We start from the raw sequence: 21,773 nt of genomic DNA, 5'->3' as shown, positions 1-21,773 counted from the left end.
TTGTGGCGCTGTTTTGAATGGAGGGAAGACAGGAGGGAACTATTGCTCGCCAGCAAACCCTGCTAATCAATTCTGTTTAATTAGTCACTGTATGCTTCGCCCCGCCAGCCCCCCCAAGAGGGGAGGGACTCTGTCACATCGTGTTTGTCAGCAGCGGGAGGCAAGCCTTGGCGGGATCTGCCTCGCAGGGACAACTCACACTTCACTGCCACCTCTGTCACTCTCCTGTCAGTCAATGGGCAGACAGTCCCACTGCCCGACAATCGCCTTCATTCTTTCTCTCGGCTGTGCTGTTACAGATGCACACTGACACACACTGATTATGAGATATACACAGGCAAGACTCACATACATACATGATGAATACACACACACAGATGCACACAACCGTGTAGATGTGGGATTCCATACAATATATAATTATAATATTATACCTATTTCAAGGTGTAAACAAAGAACCAGGGTGAACAATTGAATAAATGTTTCTCTATTTTTCCAGTAATGGGGCACTCCACATAAAGACCCTGCTTACTCTGTAAATGTGACTGATGATTTTCCTAGGCTGTATGCACAGCAGGAGAGGGGAAGTTAATCTTTTGTTTGAGCATGGCCCGGCTCACGTCGGTGTGGTCTATGGGCAGGCTTCCAGAGGGAAATTCAAGGACATTTGGAGTGGTTGGCCTGTGATGCTGCTCAGTGTAGGGGAAAGAGTGTGCCACAGTGATATGGAAATGCAACTGGAGAGCTATGATATTCACTGAGAACAATAGAGCCGCATACAAATGCAATGCCTTCAAACCATTCACTGTATCTTTCAAAGCTCCTCAGTGCTCCACGGGCTGCAAAGACACTCCCTAGATAAAGCGTTAAGGCTTCTTATCCCGCGCTGCCCTCAAACAATCCCAGGTTCCTTGTTAGATCCCAATTTTTCAAGTGTGTGGTTGGGACACTGGGCTCTCCTTGTCCTTTTTTCTCATTCTGTTCATCAGAGGGAGAAAGGAGAGTTATTAGATCCCACAGAGAGGTGACTCAACTCTGTTTTTCCCCTGTGATGTCCTCCCCCCTCCTTCTCTTTCATACCACCACCATTCTTCTCTAATGAATGCCTCTCCCTTGTTTTGACTGGCAGGTCTATGGGGGCGGGGCTTGCCCTGTCGCCTGAGGACCTAGGAGGGGGCGGGGACAGCCAGAGAAGGAAGAAGAGGCTGTCCAATCGGGGCTTTGAGCGACTCAGCGGCACACAGGTCAGGGTCCCCTCGTCCTCTTCTCTTTTGTCCTCTATGCAACTAGAAATAAAAGAGGCCACTCTTTGTTTCTTTGTGTTTGATATATTCCTTTGTTGCACACTATTTCTAATTAGGTGCTACCCTCAGGAGTCAAATCCCCTGCTCTCCATATTAATATCTTTTTCATTGGGGCTTCTTCTGTTCCTTTTTCTTCTCTGTGTGTGAGCAAATGAGAGCTCTCTTTCTCTGACGTTCTGCTGCTTTTGCTGCTGCTGCTGTGACCGGGAGTCTAACTGGCTCTCCCCGGCTCTCTCATCTCTCTCTGTTGCTGCAGATAAAAGCGCAGGGCTGCAGAAAGAGCGGTCTTCACGGCGTGCTCAGCTCCAAGCTGGCCGGTGATGTGGCTCGGCTCAAACAGAAGGCCCAGGGTAAGAAGACTCTCTCAGGGACGGGCTCCAGGGACAAGGAGGTCTCGCCCTCCAGCTCCAACCCCAAGCATGGGCACAGAGGCCAGTGTACCAGCAAAGCCGAGTCCCGGCGCCAGGAGTCTGGGGGTCAAAGTGACACAGGTAGATAGCGGCATTCACACCTTTGGTTCTGCCTGTTTTGCTTCATGATGTATCATCAGTTTCTTGCTGTTGAAATTCCAAATAGCTAACTAACATACTGTGCTTAGATTTGAAGTGTGATGGGTATTTGTAAACTCTCTCAGCAGCCAGTGCGGACAGCGGCCCCCAGGAGAGCTGGACTGGACTGGTGCGTCGTGGGAGGAAGCGGGCATCCACCACCCTGACCCAGGGTTCCTCCCGTCTGAGCCAGCCCAGAGCCAGGGTGCTCCGCGGCCAAAGACAGGAGGCGATGGAGGAGGGAGAGAGCACTCCTGCCGAGAGTGACTCCTCTGATCAAGGTGAGGTGGCGAACAGTGAGTTGGTTATGAGTCAGGTACAGTACTAGGTAATGGGATGTAATGCAATGACTTCTTTGTCTTAGACAAGGCTCAGTGGTTAGCACTGTCGCCTCACAGCAGTAATGACCGGGGTTTGATTCCTGGCCCTTGCCGTTTTTGCATTTTTGAGTTTCCATGTTTTCCCATGTTCACATATGTTTCTTCTGGGCGCTCTGGTTCCCTCCCACATTCCAAAGACATGCAAGTCAGGTGGATTGGACAATTGCCCATAGGTATGAATGTGATTGTCTGTCTATCTGTGTTAGCCCTGTGATGGAATGACGACCCGTCCAGGGTGTTTCCCTGCCTAACGTCCAATGCATTGCAGAATGCAGATTCCAGCCCCCTGTGACCCTGAATAGGAATAAAGTAAAGAAAATGAATGAATGAAGTCTTAAGAACAAGTTAACTGGTGTAGTGTAGAAAGCACCTTTGACCCCAGGTCAAACTGAAACACTGAGACACAATCCCTGAAATCTTCATTAACCTCTGACCAGAGGATCATTGACACATTGAATCAGGACGGCTCCGGATCTTTAGACACGCACACACACCCCTCGTCGTAGGCAGGGCCGCCGAAGCTCCAGTGTGACTTTTGTTAATTTGTAAATCACGTTGAAAGCGATCTGCACCAGATTTCAGAGGTGAGTGAAAAGGTGTTGATGAACGTGTCATAAATGACAGGGGTGTCGGCAGCGCGTGGACATTCGACACCTCAGCGATGGGCCTTGTTGGCTAGTCTGGGCGAGACATGCAGCCACAGCTGTGGACAGTTGCCTGTGAGAGGCTTTGACAGCACCGGAGACTAGTAGACTGGGTCGCAGAGCAGCTAGAGGGAGTGCAGTGACACACACACACACACACACACACACACAAACTCACTCACACACTCACTTAGCACACTAGTTCTCTAGCAACACTTAAAGGGCTCAGACCAGAAAATACCATTGAGGAAAAGCACATCATACATCATTTCTATGACTAGTTATGCTATTCATTTAACTGCTAATGAAGTGCTTATGAAATGGTATGGTGCAGAGAAAGTTAAAGAACCTTGACTGGTTTGTAATGACTGACAGAGATTTATTCGATAATCCAAATAAGTTCATAAAAAATTTACTCAATATACTAGCCTTACACTGTATTATTTGTTTCCTCCATTAGAAGAGGAGGAAGAGGAAGGCAGTTATGACAGTGACGAAGGACAAGACATCAAAGCCCAACCCCCCAGAGACGTCACTTCAAGCTCCTCTGTGACAGGTCCGACTCCCTCATCTGTCGTAAAGCTGGAGGCCAATCAGAAAGCCAGGAACAAGAAAGAGAGACAGGAGCTTTACGGTAAGGCTGCCCTTTGAAAATGATTTACAAGTCAACAGAGCTGCCCCACATTTCACATTTTCATGGGAAGCATCTGTTTTGTGTTTCTCTTGCTGGCTCGTTAGCTCGGTCTAAATCTGTTTCTCTAATTGAACCACACAGGCTCCCACAGTCTGTCTGGAGCGGAGGGGGAGGTCAAAGTGAGGAAGAAGGCCCCCTGTAGGCTGGGCCTGGCCACTGCAGTCAAGAAGCACCACGAAGATCACCGGTCTGAGGGAGTCAGAAGGCCACGCGGGCCCAGGCCCCAGGAGCCTCGGTGGGGCAGCCTGGGGACCAGAGGCAACCTCTATCGGAGGAGCATGGGCCTGGCCACCTTCCCCACCACCAGTGAGAGGCTGAAGAGGGCCACACGCAAGAGCACCATGTTGAGAGGAGCCATCAATAAGGTTAGCAGACCAGGGCAGGGAACTGTCCAGGACAAGCATTAATCATTGTTCATAGCTAGGTCTCCATCCATTTCCAAGTGTTTTTATGCAAATTATGATGTATCAAATTTGAAAAAATAAATGGAAAAAACTAATATAAATTTTGAAATTGTAAAAAAGGTTTTATACTCACTGTTTGACAGTAAAGAAAGAATGTGATAAATAGCAATGAAAAATGCATTTATCAACGTAATAAAGATATAGGCTTGGCATTATTGGCCAGGTAATTAGTTCAGAGATGTCGTAGATGCTGTTGGTCCCATGTATAAGGGCACCCACACAAGATAGGTGTTTTGCTCTTCGCTCACCACTAAGGTGGGTGTAGGTAGGCTTGTCGATATGTCATCACTGAAGTGCACATGGTAGCAAGAGGATGTGGGATAAAAACAAATTGTCTACAAACCTTGAAGCCCTGTCTAATTCCTGACATGTCGCCATGCTAAACTCACATGAAGCTGTGAAAGGTCAGGTGGAAACTTCTAATTAGTTCAAATAATTTGAAGATTGAGCGCAGCCACTCAGTTGAAATTTTGAACAGTGTGCGATGCCAAAGGTATAGTTGCCTCTGAGGTGGGCGTCCCCGCTCTGTCCGTAAGAAAATAATGGCTCAGCCAGCACAAAGCGATTTTGCTGCTGATCATGAGCACTGACCTTAAGGCGCCTGTTGTGATTATATGCCCATTAGTTCATGCATTAAAACATTGCCAAGTGCATTTCTTTGTTTCGTCTTTGGACAGCATGAAATATGGCCAACATTAGCTGACATCAAAGAACAGTAACAACTTGCCCAGTACAAATCAAGTCTTGAAACACTCTTTCCATTTTTCTGGTGTATGTGTTTTCTGATGTAAACATTCAGAGAGCTGATTTATTCGCTTAAACCCAGCTGAGGGAAACACATTTTATGTGTTCTGACATTTCAAAAGTTCACTTAAAATTCACTTGACAGATGGCTTATACCATATGATATGGTTTATTGGTTTTAATTTGTTTGGTTTCAATAGAATTTATCATGGTTAGGGAATCAGCTGACATATTCTGAATCCTGACTCAGCACAGGAAGATTGTGGAGACTCAGAGATTGTGGATACCACAAGAAACCCACAGCTTTGCCCTTCCCAAAGACAATACCATCATGAGTGAGAGATACATAATAGTCAGACGGAACATGTAAACGCTCACAATTACTCAACAGCCTCAATCTTACTCAATCCTCCACATTGCATAACCAGAGTTCTGCCAATGCCCCCCCCTTCCCTTGCACTTGTTGGGATGAATCATAACCAGCAGGCTTGTGGAGATCTCTCACGCTCTCACCACTCATCTTCTCCATCCTCATGTCCACTTCCACAGAGGAGAAGTTGCTGGTCAGGCGGGGTCCCGTCTCCGCAGAGCGAGGAGAGCAGCAGAGGCAGAAGGAGCAGGGACAAACAGGTACCCGATCACCGTGAATTCCTAAAACAATTAAGCAGTCGACCCTCAGTCAGGTCATCCAGGCACGTTCAAACCACCAAACTGTGAACCGATCTGAGGTAAAGCAGGCCTCCATTGCCTTATTTCAACTACTCTGGTGATATTTAACTGTCCTAGATTTCTCACCCTGAGGAACGTTACTGTAGAACTATTAAAAGTACTTAGCACATTGCACATAGCCCAACCCCCTGCTGAGTAATCTTGGGGGAGGAGAAGGTGGTAGAGGAGAAGTGTGTGTGTGTGTGTGTGTGTGTGTGTGTGTGTGTGTGTGTGTGTGTGTGTGTGAGAGGGGGGGGTTGCTCACACCTTCTGCTGTGACAGAGTGAAACAATGTTAGAGGAAAAATGTCTACTGATAGGGGACAGTAACATGCACTGTGAAGTCCCCTGCTGTTAGTCGCTACTTTGAGTAGCATGCTAAACAATTTTTTTCTTCCTTTTCTCGCACTTTCTATTTCCAAATCTCCATATTTCTCTCTATTTTTATTTATTTTTTCATCTATCCGTCTCCTACAGCCAAAGGGACGAGCAGTGAGTCGGCTGCTGGAGAGCTTTGCGGCCGATGAGGGCTTTCAGATGGATGACAGCAGCTTCTCTGAAGGGGAGGAGGACAGCAGCCGTCCATACAGCCACAGGAGCACTGCAGGTGAGGGGAGAGGGGGGGGACACTAGATACCTTGCAATATGTTTCAAGTGGGGATAGATGGAGTAGTTTTAGTGACGCTGAAATGATGATCATGATGTTTGCCTCTCCCTATGCAGTTCCTAATTGCGTCCTGACCAAAGAACTCTTGACTGATGGACTGAAGGTGCTGATCTCCAAGGAGGATGAGCTTCTGTACGCTGCCAGGGTCCACACTCTGGAGCTGCCAGACATGTAAGCACAGGCACACACACACACACACACACACACTCACACATTTCTCAGTGGCTGAGGTGATTCAGTGTGAAGGCCTCTGCTACTGTTGGCACCTGTAAGCCTACCACCCCAGCAGGAGTCCACACACCTCCTGCAGAGAGCCCTTTCCCTCCTTCACCCTTCTCTCTCTCTCTCTCTCTCTCTCTCCCGCTGTCCCTCTCTCTCTCCCTTACATAACAAACCCCATGTCTTCCCATACCTGGCTCACTTGGAGTATCGATAGGGCCCCTCTGGCTCAGGCAGCAAAAATACGGTAAAAAAAACGGCAGAGTGGGAGTAGTGTATGCCATGGGAGCCAGGCAGGCATAATACAGCCAGCTGCTGAAAATAGCCTCATCTCTTTCTCTCTCTCTCTGCTCTGCTCTTTCTCCAGCTTTAGCATTGTTATCGACGGTGAAAGAGGAAACCGCCCTAGAATCTACTCATTGGAACAACTGCTACAGGAAGCCGTAAGTTCACCCTGCTCCACTTTTCAAGAGACAAACCGACCCCGTGTAACAAGAATAACCTTCACTTGGTTTCCCCCCACCTCTTGTCTTCCTCTCAACCACCCTACATTTTTCTAACAGATCATCCTTCTCACCCACTTTGCATTTCTCCTTGGCCCTCCAGCCTTTCTGTGGCTCTGTCTATCCGTTCTCTCTTCTCTCTCCCTCCCTCTCTCTCTCTCTCTTCTCCCTCCCTCCCTCCCTCTCTCTCTCCCCCTCTCTCTCCCTCTCTCGTCCTCCCTTAACTCTCTCTGGGTCATTCAGGCCATCTAAACCTCTTAAGTGAATATGAACAGATGGGAGGCAGGATCTTTGGGTTTGTGTGCGTGTGTATGAGTGTCTGTGAATGTCCGTTAAACCCAGCTCTGTGTGTGTGTGTATGTGTGTGTGTGTGGGATAATCCCACATAACACCTGGATCCATTCATGTTTTGGAGTTTTAATGGGAGATGACGTGGACTTCCCATTCCCGCTGCACATGCTGCCCAAGTGATGGAGTTGGCTAAAAGCTTAGAATGACACTGTGACACTACAACATATAAAGAGAGGCGAGCTAATGATGACCTGGAGCGATGCAAAAAATGTGGGGTTAGCCCACTATTGTTCAGACATCCGTCATTTTCACTATAAAGTTGTTCAACCCTCTAGTTTTCTCTTTGCACCTGGGGTGGTGTGAGTTTTTTTTCAGCCTACACCACAAGAGTATGAGGTTGTGTGTTAATCGTATGTCATTCTTGCCCACTTCTATGTTAAATTAAGATTACAGTTAACTAAGTCATCCGTGAAATGGGACATAATTATACACTGTACAAACCACAGCACATTCTTGGCCGGCGTTCATTTGCATTTAGGTAACCTGCACTTCCTGTTTTGCTTTGCATTCAGGATATAGGAGTGTTAGTGTTTACTCTAGGCAGTGACTTTTGTCCCGTATTCTGAGAGGATCCTGGTCTATGCTCCAATAACAGCTGGGTCACCTCAAAAAGCCCTCATACCCTCATCTCCTCTAACCGTGGAAACCAGTCAACTCTATGATGCAATTGGCACACAGGGCACAGAACACAGCAAACACATTCAGATGTACTAGGCTAAAGGATACGAGATGATTGGTGTGTTTGCATACAATGCAATGTCCAGAGATTACAATCCTGGAAGAGTGGAGCAGAGTTAAATTGGCCTTGGATGTCTTGCTTTTGTTTTTTTGTCACGCCAATAGGGGAAAGGAGAAGGTGTCTAGAGGGCAGTCATTATTCAAGTGTTTTTTTGCAATTTATTTTCCCTACTGGTAAAGAGTTGCTATAGTATCCACCCTTACATCTGGTCCACAAGATCAGTGATCAGCTGCTTGATGTTCTGCAGCAGACAACCCTGCCACTCACGCTGGTGTTAGTCTGTTTATTGTCTAACCGCTTCCCTTCCCATTCTCTCATCCATGTATGCTCACTCATACTCTGTGTAAGAATAAAAAAAGAGTTTCCACACAAAGTCTCCACCACAGTGCCGTTTCCCAACTGTCCTGGCCGCTCGATGCACACTCTTGGCAGCTGTAGCATTGTGTAAACACTCATCAGATAGCAGCTGGTTCTAATTACGCCATACTTCCACTTTCTTGTCTTTCAATTCGTCCAACAGCCATTTATTTGACTCTGACACCAACACCCCGATATTCACCAAGCCCCCCATCCCCCCCACAGCCACCCCCCCACCCCCACCCCCCACCCCCACACACACATGGATGCTCATACCCAAACCCACACCTCATCAGTCAAAGGGTCCCTCGCCATGGCAACAGTAAATGAAAGCAACCTGAAAGAGCCCCCAGTGAGTGGCGGATGCTGGGGCTGCCTGCATTGTTGGAGGGAGGATCTGGCAACCTGCAATCACAAGCCCTCCATTCAGGCCCTCTTTAGTATTACTCAGCAAGTCAGGATTTACTGCATCATGGCTTCCGCTCTTTTCAGCTCTGACTGGCACATTGGCATGAGATAAGTGCCGCTTGGAAACGTGGCACAGTGGCTGGCCATGCACAATGCTCCCTTGCTCTCTCACTGTGTGTGTGTGTATGTGTTTGCATGTGCGTGTGTGCTTGTGTGCTGCCTGTAATGAATCTTAATTATGTTTCGGTTTGACTTTCAGGTCCTGGATGTGCGACCAGAGACAGAGGCTATGATCAGTGAAGGGACCAGGGTGTGCGCTTACTGGAGCGAACGCTCACGCTGCTTATACCCAGGCTATGTTCGCCGAGGTAAGACAGCAATGTCCGCTATATCTCTGTCTATCTTCTTGTGTATCTATCTTCAATCTCTGTTTTATTGTAGTGTTTTATTTACCTTCTCATCTCTTTCCTGCTCACCCTCTCTTGCAGGTGGTTCATCTGATGAGGGGAAACAAGGAGGAGTGATGGTGGAGTTTGATGATGGAGACAGAGGGAGGATCTCCCTCCCCAACATCCGCCTGCTGCCTCCAGGATACCAGATCCACTGTGGGTGTCTCTCTAGTCTGTGTGACTTGAAATATACCTTCCCATGTTAGAATGTATTCTTTACTTCTGGCTAAATGCTAAATACTTTCATGACTGCATTTGAGATGTTTCAATATTTACTCCACTAACCCACCACGCCTTGTCCTTTAGGTGGGGAGTCATCTCCTGCCCTGCTGGTACCCAGCGGGGCAACAGCCAGGAGGAGCTCCAGTCTGGAGCAGGCCCCCCTCAGTGACAGACCTGCTGACAGACCCACCAATACCAACACTGACACCAACAACCAAACTCCTTTTGTCCACAAAAGAAGACCAGGTAAGAATTTAGCATCTTTATATTTAAAAATCGATGGGAAATATGTTTGCACCCTGTAATTGATTAATAAGAAGTTGGACTGCAGAGCTGATTGTCTAGTAGTGTAATTTAATTTGTGAAGACAGAGGAAAATGTATTGTTTACATTCTTCATGCATGGCATGCATATGTTTTCTTCATTCTAGGGAGACCTAAGGGTTCTGGGAAAAAGCAGAAGCAGCAGCAGCAGCAGGCTGAGAATGCCAGTAAGAGTCTCTCACCCTTTCTGGGTTGGCCTTCGATGGCTGTCCCCAGGAAGAGGACGTCCGACAATCTGTTTCAGCTCAATGGGGTCCCCAGGAAGGCCCTGAGAGGGAAGGATGACCTGTTCCCCTTGCCTCAGACCCAGCCCTTGACCTCCACCCCAGCCAAAGGCCTATTCAGCAGCAGCTCCTTTGAGGTGGACTCATTCAGCAGCATTGCTAATGGCTACTCATCCTTCTGTACTCAGTCCACAGGGCCAGGGACAGGGATGTCTCTGGGCCCCAGGAGTGGGCCTTATGGCCAGAGGCGCAGGCAAGATGATCTGGGCATGCCACGGAGCAGGAAGTCTGGACAGGAGTTCCTGGTCAAGCTAGATCATGAAGGAGTGACCTCCCCCAAGACCAAGAACAGTAAGGCTCTGCTGTTGCTAGGCGGATCAGGGTTTGGATCTAAGGGTGTGAGTGGTCTGACTAGGCCAGAGGCTTACTCCCACCCCATCCTGCTGGTTAAAGACAACAAGAAGGGAGGTGCCTCGAGGGCAGAGCTCCTCCTGAAAGGAGCTCCACCCCAAAGAAAGCCCTCCCCTTCCCTGGGTCTTGGGGAGTATGGCGACTTGGGCTTCAGCTCCCACAGAGACTGCCACAGCTCTTACTCTGATCTGGATGATGAAGAGGAGGAAGAAGAGGAGGAGAGGAGGAGGGCTGCACTGGCTGCAGCCTCAGGAGGGCTGAGGACCGCTGGCCGTTTCCTCTCCCGTCTCTCCGTCTCCTCCTCCTCTTCTGGCTCTTCCAGCTCCTCCTCCTCTGGCTCTCTCTCCAGCTCCAGCCTCTGCTCCTCTGACAACGACTCCTCCTACAGCTCAGAGGATGAGGACAGTTCCACCTTGATGCTACAGAGCTGCCTGTCCTCCCACCGGGGGCTGCTGCAACCCCCTGAACCCCCCACCTCTTCAGGGCCACACCAGCACTCCTTTGTGGCCAAAGCTGTGGCTGTGTCCAATGCCAAAGGAGGTCCCCCCGACCATGTCTCCAACAGCAAGTCCCTGAAGCGGAAAGAGTGCAGCAGCTCCACCTCTAAACCCTCCAAGGAGCTTATGAAGAAGCCTAGGATGCTGTCAGATGACAGCCCAATTATTCCCAGGCCCAAGATGTCTGCATTCCTTTCAGGGCGACAGATGTGGAGGTGGTCAGGAAACCCCACACAGGTGAGAATAGCATTTATCGCGTCATCCCTTCAGTGGGATTTTTCCTGCTGTATAACACCTGGAATGCTTCTTCATCATAATTAGTTCAAATTAGCTTAGATTCCTATCTAGATTTCTATCTCAATCTTACCTTACAATCTTACCTAATTTTGTATCTAAAATAGAATGCAGTAGAAAATATATAATAATGTCTAGCTGTCTTGTTTCTATTGTTCCACAGAGGCGTGGTCTAAAGGGAAAGGCCAGGAAGCTTTTCTACAAGGCCATCGTGCGGGGCAGAGACACAGTGAGGGTGGGGGACTGTGCTGTCTTCCTCTCTGCCGGACGCCCCCACCTCCCGTACGTGGGTCGAATTGAGAACTTATGGGAGTCCTGGACCTCCAGCATGGTAGTCAAGGTCAAGTGGTTCTACCACCCTGAGGAGACCAAGCTGGGAAAGAGGCACCGAGATGGCAAGGTGAGCCATGGAGGTTATAATTTTGTGAAGCTCATTCAACATATTTAGCTCAGCATATGCTTGAAAGCTTAAGTGATTGCTTTCTTGGTTGGTTTGAAAGTATGACGACGCAGCTAACCTTTCATTTTCCTATCCTCCAGCATGCCCTGTACCAGTCATGCCATGAGGATGAGAATGACGTCCAGACAATCTCTCATAAGTGCCAGGTGGTGAGTAGGGAGGAGTATGAGCGTCTGACCCGCAACCAGAAGCCCAACAGCACCTCCCCAGACCTCTACTACCTGGCCGGGACATATGACCCCACCACTGGTCAGTTGGTCACTGTTGAAGGGGTGTCCATTCTCTGCTGAGGCCAACTCCCATGAGGATACTACTGAAGGACCCCTCTGGAGGAAGGTTCAGAGTCCATGGCTTTACCTGAAAGACCCTCCAGCCTCAGAAGGAAGAGAGGCGTTCCTCGGTGTCCATGGCTATGCCTTAAGGACCCCTGGACTAGATGCCAGCACCAAAGCGGGCTGTCTGAGGCTACACACTGGAGTGCATGGCCTCTTAACCTTCGTGGAAGTGGAGGGGATGACCACAGCTATGAGCCCAGCCCTGGTGCACCCTTTCTAGGAGAACTGTAGATGAACGTCTGGGTCTTCCTGGGCATCGTAGAATTCACTGACTGGCTTTCCATTGGTCTAACTCATCTCTTTTTAATAGATCACATGTGATTGACAGCTTTGTGTTGGATGTGTTGGAACTGTGCTCCCAGCTCCTATCGTAGGTCACCAAAGGAGAGCTGAGAGTGCATTGGACTGTGCATAGTACCATGAGGCTGACCGGTCTCTGAGGACCAATTCTTTAAGGTAGCCTTACCGGCGGGAATGAGAATGAAAGTGCAGCAGGGGGCTCTCCCTAGACCTCATCATTCCAGGGATGTTGAAAACATGTAAAGGATGTAGATGAAGTTGATGTCTGTAAATATTTTGAATTCTTTCCAATCAAGCCATACACTTCAGTACCTCTCGCCTGTCTTAACTGTTCAGGTGTACATTGTACAGTTCAATTATTAGTTGTATTATTGTCTGTTGTCTATATGTACATAAAAGCTATTTTATATAGGAGTTTATTGTATATATGAGATGTATCTTTCCATGTTTGCGATTGATTTATTTTTCTATGGGTGTAGAATATGTTGTTGTTTTTGTTTTGTTTTTTCTTTGCTTTGGGAAGTCAAGATTGAAGATGTTAGTGTTGCACTGCACATGCCCTGCTGAGACAGACAGACAAACAGACAGAGCACAGACAAAGAGAGAAGGATTTAGTCTATAACAGGACAAGACTTACTTTCTGAGAGAGAGGGGTCATCCTGTTTAAAAAATAGGTCAAGTGGCTTTTTGTAAAAGTGTCCTGTTACTTCGCATTTTTGTTGTCCTATTTTATAAACACCTTTTATTTATGTCAAGTCTTTCAGTTGGTCATCATCACAAGGCAGATCCCATTGGACTGCAATCACGGGTCACAAAAGAATTAAGACTAATGAGATGAATATACCTTTTGACACAATGTTTGTGTGTGATGAGTGTCCTGGCATCACTATAATCATGTCCACACAAATCAATTTAGAGCAAGACTGGGTCTGTTAAGGAAAATGTGTTGCATGTGCATTGCACTCATGAGTGCATAGTTCAGCACATTATGACCTGTAAAATACCAAAGTGTCTATAAGATCTTTATTTCCTTTATTTAAATTTAACGTATGTCAAGCACCTGTATTGAAATCAAATCAGAAATCACTGGTAACTTCTTATAGAATACTTGTCCTCCACTATGTGCATATATATTGGCTTTGCATCGTGACAATGGTTTCTTGCACATGTACCTGCAGATTTGTTTAGTGCAAAAATATGCGGCAAAAGGCCACCTGGAAGAGTGGCTAAGAAGGTCAAGGTACTGACAAAGTAGGAGGTTGAGTATTGACAATTTGTTGGAATTAGTCCATTTTGGTTTCATCAGCCATCTGTGTCTATTTTGTACAGTACACGCACGTACTCAATGCTAACTGTGAAGGACAATCAGATTCACAAAGCAATGGACATAGAATAGGTTCACTCAATCTGAAAATTACTTAAGTTTATTTTATTTGTGCCAAGTACATTTTGTCAGTTTTTGTCTTTATTGTTTGATATGCAATCCTGAGTATTCTTTGTTCACAAAGTTTTTATTTTGTTCGTCAACATTTTATTTATTGTCAATGTTGCTGTTTGTTCACCATGCCAAGAGCGCTTTATGAGAATGTGACATTGTTTTTCTTGGTGTGATGTCGCATTTGAATTTCTTAATAAAACTCTGGTCTTGTAGAGGCCGCCTAGTGAAAAGAAATAAAGCAACACTGGATTCTTCTCATCCACAAACCTCTGTGAATGAATTCTATTATTTTGGTTGTGTTCCCTTCATCTTACTGCACCTGCCATTTCCCATCAAGACATTTAAGCTAAACCCAGCATTTTTGCACCTATTTTACTATTTTCAGAATTTTTGTAGTTTTATCCAAATGTAAAACACTGCTTTGCTCTGCATCAAACTGGAAAATAACAAAACCTTCATATCTTTAAAGATGTTATCACATTCTAGATCACCAAGTACAATGTGTGAGTGTGTGTGCGTGCGAGTGTGTGTGCATGCATGCGTGCGTGCGTGTGTGTGTGTGTGTGAGCGTTTGTCAGAGAAAGGGAACTGGATGTGATATGAATGTGCTGGACTAGATATTTGAAACCTATCTCTGAAAGCCTCTGTTTAAGTAACAGAGACAAACAAGCCTTATTAGAAGTTTTAGAGAGTCTTCTTGGGTGCTGTAATTGATGGACAGATTAAGGTTTAGCAATTTGGTGAAGCTATTGCCTTTAAAAGACAGAAGAAATAACATTTTGTTGTCCAAAGGGTCCATCAATGCCAAAGAGAGAATACTGTTTTTTTTTAGAGACAGACTACTGTAAGTCAGTACAGGTGCAATGGTACTTTTGTCCACAAATGTTTGATGGAATTACTGGATTTGTCAATGTATTAAAAGGGAGGTAAAATGATTAAAAAAGAGGATGTGGGAATGTCTACCCATTGACACAACTAAGTTTATGTGAGCTTTGAGTTCCTTAGTAAATAGAGAGACAGATGTGTCACGGTGTTGAAAAAGCCTATTCAGTTTACCTGCCAAGCTCTGTAAATATTTAGATGTTGACTCATTCTCAGAGATGGATGTGAATTTCAGTGATTCATACTGATGTATATTTGCCTATTTTTCTTTTAAAATGAATTGGTTCCTTGTTTAGTGTGTCTGTGAGGTAGGAGGCAACCGAGACAGAGGCCCAGAAGGTACCCAAAACTAAACGATAAATTATGAGTTAGACTTATCATGTCAAGTTTTGTCCTTTGCCCTGGGAAAATTTCCATCAGCCTTGAGTGTATTACTGTTTTAAAGATTTGTACATGTGTAAATTCTGTATTTGTGTTGAAAATTTTACATAAAAAAATCTGTAAAAGTGTTTTAGGATCAAGATTTTTATAGATGGCATATGAATAAATACCATAACTGAAAATCTCAGATTTTATTTCAGTTCAATGAATTGCTTGTTTATGATCAGAATAAACAAATTCATACAAACACATTTCAGACTTCCTGGACGATAAGACATAAAGGAGGGCGCTCTCTGGTGGAATATAAAGCACCCTGCACCACATCATACAAAATCAGCTTTCTTGCTTTTATGAAAACATATTTTTCTGTTTTTGATTCACTTACACAGTATAGAAGCATACATTTCCAAATGCAAACATCCTAAAACAGCGGACAAAATGCCAGCAACAATGTATACCCTTCTCCCTGTCAGTGCCTAAATATTCACCAGGTATATTCCTCTATCCCACCATACCATCCATAATCTATCTGCACATTTGCATTTGCTCATCAGCTTTGACAAAGGCAATCTCCGTAACCTGAATCAGTGCAATAACCCCGCTGGCAAGGCCTCGGGGAGGCACAATATGGGTCAGTGACCTTTCTCTGCAGGCCCAGGGGTCTTTTTGTCCTGCATGGAGCCACAGCGCCGCCGCCCCTCCCCCCTGCTGCCCAGACGGGGGTTAATGGGCACATCAGTCATCTCCAGCAGTGGCCCAGTGAACACAAACAGTGCTGTTTACCACCACAACCTTTTGTGTTGACTATGGCCACTGCCCCGTGTCCAAGCCATGGCCCTTCCTGCATCAGCAGCATGGGGGTAGGAGGGACTCCCACACTCACCAGTGGGGCTGAGGATGGGGATGAGAATGGGTGTGTGTGTGTAGGGGGGGTTAAGGTAATTATCATATGTTTTGAGAGGGATTTGCTTCATTACCTCTCTGTGTTGAGAAGATACGTGGCCAAGATAAGATCCATCTGGTAACTGATATGGATAATTTAGGTTGTACTTGAGGTACGAGTATTTTTGACAAAACCTATACTCTAAATTAAGCCGACAAAAATATGGTGCATAGTTGTGAAGGATAAAATCACTAAAAAACTCTCTAGAGCAATAACAGTACAGATGTGATCTATTGTTTTCCTTATTTTGGCCACATTTTACAATATATACCCTGGATTCTGTTACCTCTCACTCAACAGACTAGCCTGCCTTCCTTACTTTTCACTGCCTGTCTGGTTCAGCTCGCTCAGCATCCAGACTGTGTTGCCCAGTGTCAACAGGAGGAATGCTTCCCTGCACAAATATCTACACCTCATAAATGTCTCGCCCTCTGCCTGACCCTGTCTGGCCTCTGACTGCTGGGGGGTTGAGCAGGGGACAGACAGCCTAATGTGTGTGCGTGCATGTGTGCGTGTGTGTGTGTGTGTGTGTAGCAGTGGGCTGAGGTGAGGGCTTGGGTCTCAACAAGGTGCTGTGAGAAGAAGGGAGCAGGACAAAGAGATCGCACAGACGCTGACTCTGCTTCTTCTTAAAGGGCATTAAAGCCCTGATCATTAATTTTCGAGCATATCAATTATGGAGCAGTAACAGCCACTGTAGAATATCCCTGACCATCCTGCATCTATATCCCAGTAGTACTGCAGGAGTTTCCGTCTATGGGGTGAGGCAAAAGTGCAGCCTCAGTGTAAAAAACTTCTATGATGATCTCTATTTGCACACATACTGAAGAGTAGCACGTGCAGATGGAAAGAACGCTTTTAAAAACTGTATTTTCTATTTTAAGAAAAGAAAAGAAGGGTTAATTTTGCTGCAGTCTTTATACACAATATAAATATATATAAAAAAAAAAGTTACATTTTCAAATTACAGGGAAATTTGAATCTCCACTGTTCCACTGTCACGTTGCCATTCCTTGTGTTACGAGCTTTGTCAATGGATCTGAAGGTGGAAAACGCTTCCATCCTTTTGTTTAGGTTTAGATTAAGGGCTGAGTCTTTAAACAACCTGAATCGCATGACATCTCGAAAAGCCGTAAGCGTGTGTGTGTGCACGTTTACAGCATGCACAATGGCAGGCTTTCAGAGGTGCGCTGAATGCTGAACCACCTGCTGTTTGTAAATGCCTGTGCTTCCTCATAGGGATATGCTGTGCTCACACACTCTTCTCGTGCACAGACACAGACACACACACACATACACACACATAGTCAACTCTCTAACCGTGCTGTGTGTTGCTTGTCATGGCCCAGATCCAGCCATGCCACCCCTAATCCATTTCTCTGTTGCTCATTATCAGTGGGGCTTGTAAAGATTCTGTATCAGCTATGCTAAAAGAGCTTTTCACAGTATTACATGGGATTACTGTTGCTCCTCGCTACATATGTTGCTCACATACTCTGATGTAATACTGCCACACTGTTTACATGCTGTTGACAAAATAACAAAGACGTTACGCTCGTAATCTGGGCCTTCCCCCCTTTTTGTTTGTGGGTCAGTTTGTATCATATCCTCTTTTACCCAAGCATCATCCCTCCAACACTTTACCCTCTGTTTCCCTCTGCTCCGTGTTAGATAGTGGAATAGACTCACAATGTAGTTGAATGAAGGAAGAGAATGAAAGAAGAAAGTCACAGAAATCAGCGTGTACAAGTAGGGAACAAGCAAAAAGCAATTGCCGCATTTATGGATGATTGTCTGCTCTGGGGTAATTTACCCATGAGAGTTTAGGATAGGGGAAGAAGGAGATTTGACGAGCCACGCAATCTCAACTTTCTCAGATTTATCTAACCTAACCTGCTCACTCATAACATATTTACCCAGCTTGGCAGCAATCACTGAAAATTGCATAATCAGTGGATGGATGCAGTTTGTAGACAGATCTCTGTATCCAGAAGAATAGATTTTCCCCAGCAGCCACACTGCTGCTGTGTGGACGTGAAGCAGCGGTAGATAAAAGATGAAGATCAGGGGGGTTCCAGAGGTCTGCTGCGGCCCCTCTGCACAGTCACTGTGGAGAGACCCCCGGCTACGCTGTAAGTGGTCCCAGGGGGCGCTGTGCAACTCCAGGGCTTTCTGTAGAGCACAGAGCATGGAGGTTATCATGGGAAATTAGGGCTTTGTGCTTTATGAAGTGCTTGAGGCGGCACTCTAGGGTCAGCGTGCATCTCCGGTGGCAGTCACAGAGGGCTGGGCTGGTCGTCAGTTGCGGCTGCTAAATTGGCCTCAACACCTCCAAGAACCTGGGTTTCATCTGCCTTATTTAGATGCCTTCCTGTGTCCCTCTCAGTATGCTACAAAATGATACCGCCCCAACATTAGAGCCCCATTCGCCCCACCATCCCGCCTCCAAAATCTGTCAGTGTCCAGTCCACAGCACTGTACTGACCCAACAACGGCAGGAAAAGTTACAGCCAGTCATAAAAGGGGTCAGTCGCCTTCTCATACTGTCCCATCTGTAAGTGTAGGACAGCTGGAAATGCTCTACACCTCATAAATAATAAAGAAAGGCCTTTGGCCCACTTAAGAGGGAGATGTGTGATCCAGCAAGTGGACTAGTGCAATTAGCAGCAAGCTCTTACAATCAATGGCACCCAACATCAAGTCCAATTAAGCCAGGCTGTAGATAATCAGAGAAGAACAAATCTGACAAACCTTGATTGGTCTCCACTGTCAAAGGTATGATTATTGTCTCAACCTTCGTGATTAACTGTCCCACCAAAATAGTTTAAAGAGCATAGTGGTCATGTACTGAATGGGAACTGAGGCAGGAGCAGAGCATTACTGTTTCCTTCTTTTACAACAGTACCCCCCACCCCCACCCCAACCCTCTCCACCCTGCTGTGTAGTGCTGTTTGTGCATTCCTGTGTCGACAACCCCTCCGTCTAGTTCTCTGGGGTGTTTACCCCCTTTCACGGTAGCAGGCAGGCAGCTCCCTCCATCCCATCCCTGTTTACATTGCTCTTCTCCTCTATTTACTCTGTGCTCCAGCGCCCTGGCGCACCGTGCTCCAAACAGCTGTTCCATTATGGAGAGAGCAGGCTCTCCAACCACACAGTGCTGCCACACAGCTCTCTCCTGACAGCCCACCATAGTCGCCCCCACGATAACTGCCTGGCTCCACTGGCACGCCTGCCATTGTTACCGTACAGCTCAGCCTCCCCCAATGCCAGGGTGGCTTCTGGGCATGGAGTCAGCCAGGGCAACTGTCGGAGATTGTCTCCAAACCGCAAGACAAATTTGCCAAGTTCAGCTTTTGATTAAGTGTCTCCGTCTGGGATGCAGTACTGTGGTGATTCACTACAAGAAGCAATCATATCCAGATGATCTAGCATAAGCATCTTTACAATGAAAGAGGGCTTTTATAACATGTCATTACAAAACAAGCTGCGCTCTCCTTGTTTATACGCGTTCATTTTGGGTTACTTATATATCCTGTTACTACATGACATCATCCATAGGGGACATTTTTTCACAGAGTGTGAAGGGCCTGCCTCTCAAGCCTGTGTACTACCATGCCCCATTGTCTAGGCTCTGGCTAGCTTGCTGTCAGGTAAAAGGAAGGCTATTGTCTAACTGACTGTCTTGGGGTCATGCTATATCATGAATCTCCTGTGAATTATTTTTTACCTCCGCATGTTCTTTTTCCTGCTGGTGCGCACAGCTGGTGCTGAGTCAGGAGAGAGGAAACCTGGGAGAAAGGCCACCAAGCATCCCCGGGCTCCCAGTAGACCACTGCAGGGCCTGCGGCTACAGGGACAGGAGACACTCCATTAATCACAATACAATAGCTACTGCCTGGGGCCAGTGGAATATGGGCCTGTTTGGGTCTATATGTCGCTGTACGTGTGTAAGAGTGCTAATGTGCAAACTGGTGTCTGTGTGTGTGTGTGTGCGTGTGCGTGTGCGTGTGTGTGTGCTCACACGTGTCTCATATTGCATGACAATACTGAACTTCCCCAACTATTAAACTCCCAATAATGATGTCAACAATACAGTACATTACACACATAAAGAATTGGTACTATGCAATATACCTTGAATATAATTCTATAGAAGCATTGACCTGATTGATGCAAATGACAAAATGACTTTATGCTGCTATGGTAACATTGCAGAGCACTAAATCACCAAACAACATCCAGTTCTCACAAAGGCCAATGCCATTGAATTAAGCGCTCCTGATATCATTCCCCTTTCTGCATTTTCTGGTCTCTTTTAATCATCCACTCTTGTGTCTTTAACACCCCTCTCCACCCCCATCTGCCCACATCTGTCCTTCTCTCTTTTTGCTGCTTGTATTTGTTTGGTACAACAAACCCTTCTGGATTGACATGAGCTGCCAGGTAGAGAAAGATGAGACGAGGCAGACAAATTAGAAAGACAGAGAGGAGGATCTCCCCTATCGTGGGATGCAGGTGGTCGATTCCAGAGAGGCACACGGACAAAGGACACACTGTCATACATTCACCCCAGTCCTTTCAGGGCAAAGAAGACACATACATGCATGCAGCTTAAGCAGCCGCATTCACACACACTCACACACAAGCGCACACACAGCAAATCTCTTTTCTCCTATCAGCACTGTAGTAGCCAGCACCCACACTTAAATGGGATATCAACGTGTATGATGGCACAAGTGCTGTATGAGTGTGTGTGTGTGAGAGAGAGAGAGACATACAGAGAGAGCATGAACTCATGCACGCATGCCTATGTGTGTGTATAAAAGTGCCAGTCATAGCAGGATGTAAAATAATTCTGCCCAGCTGCCAGGCCCCTAGCGCTGGTTGCCAGAGCCCTTAAACACATCCATGTCCTTCACTGGATGGCTCTGCTCTCCTCTCCTCCCCGTTTATATCTAGCACTTTAAAAATATACAATCTGCTTGGATACTAGGCAGTCATAAGCTCCATGACTGGCACTTGGACATCTTATCAACACGAGTTGAAGCCCCTGGGCAACTAAGCTAGGCTTTGATCAGGCATTTTGGAGACATCTCTCATTTTCTTCAAACAAATCCAGAGGGGTTGGTGTGCTAAATTCAAGACAAACTCAAAGCACAAAATGTACCTGATGATGCAGGAAATCGAGGACAGGCCATATACGGTCTGTTTAATAAAAGAAGGTGAGAGGCTGAAAAACAATCAGTGTGTGTGTGAGAGAGTGAGAGAGAGATGAAGAGGAAGAGAGGAAGATAAATAGTGTCAGAGTGAGAAGCGGTAAGAGCACAGCATGCATGGGGCCGTGCTATGAGATCAGCTGACAAACATCTCTGCAACCCTGGCGGAGGCAAATCAGCATCCATCCCCTGAATGGCCTGTGACAGTTGTTATGTATAGAGACCCAATTCCGCCTTATATCTTCTCTTGAGTTTTAGCCCTGCTACCTATCAGTAGGAGAGAAAGAGAAAGAGCGCGAATGAAAGAGAAAGAGATAGAAAAGTCAAGCTCGGGGCCTGCTGCTGAACAGTAGGGGAGAAAGTGAAAGAAAAAGACAGAAAGAGAAAGATGTAGACAAGAAAGAAAATGAAACCTAAATGGACCAATTCAGCTGGCGGAGCCACACAGAGAATTCACCTGAGGGCAGTCTCATGCCCTGTTTGTGTCTCCATGGAGACAGGCCTCCTGAGTGGGGGCTTCTGTGCAGACTGACAGTAGTCCAGCTACCCAGCCCTGCTATTGATTTCCACACTATTTCTGCTCTCCTGACCAGATCAGTGGATAAAGCTAGCCTGTGGTCAAGTCCTCTGCTACAAACCAAGCTGATGAGGATGGCTGCAGAGAGACGT

The 21,773-nt window shown here is 46.5% G+C and overlaps 1 protein-coding gene across 1 annotated transcript in view; it reads left to right on the top strand.

Annotated features, from left to right (window-relative positions):
• bahcc1a (BAH domain and coiled-coil containing 1a) overlaps positions 1–14,647 on the top strand; it is a 67,289-nt gene extending 52,642 nt beyond the window's left edge. The window contains exons 14-28 of the mRNA XM_078284578.1: positions 1,130–1,244; positions 1,561–1,795; positions 1,942–2,133; positions 3,337–3,510; positions 3,652–3,935; positions 5,328–5,408; positions 5,963–6,092; positions 6,209–6,323; positions 6,739–6,814; positions 8,989–9,097; positions 9,218–9,334; positions 9,485–9,646; positions 9,831–11,092; positions 11,313–11,549; positions 11,690–14,647. Of these exons, the coding sequence (XP_078140704.1) occupies positions 1,130–1,244; positions 1,561–1,795; positions 1,942–2,133; positions 3,337–3,510; positions 3,652–3,935; positions 5,328–5,408; positions 5,963–6,092; positions 6,209–6,323; positions 6,739–6,814; positions 8,989–9,097; positions 9,218–9,334; positions 9,485–9,646; positions 9,831–11,092; positions 11,313–11,549; positions 11,690–11,899 (3,499 nt within the window). The 3' untranslated portion in view covers positions 11,900–14,647. The remainder of the gene's footprint in view (positions 1–1,129; positions 1,245–1,560; positions 1,796–1,941; positions 2,134–3,336; positions 3,511–3,651; positions 3,936–5,327; positions 5,409–5,962; positions 6,093–6,208; positions 6,324–6,738; positions 6,815–8,988; positions 9,098–9,217; positions 9,335–9,484; positions 9,647–9,830; positions 11,093–11,312; positions 11,550–11,689) is intronic.
• Positions 14,648–21,773: the final 7,126 nt, after the last annotated feature.

This window comes from Centroberyx gerrardi, chromosome 7 (genome assembly GCF_048128805.1).
Source record: "Centroberyx gerrardi isolate f3 chromosome 7, fCenGer3.hap1.cur.20231027, whole genome shotgun sequence".
NCBI classification, from domain to species: Eukaryota; Metazoa; Chordata; class Actinopteri; order Beryciformes; family Berycidae; genus Centroberyx; species Centroberyx gerrardi.
Note: the sequence above shows the minus strand (reverse complement) of the source record. Positions and strands in the feature narration are given on the sequence as shown.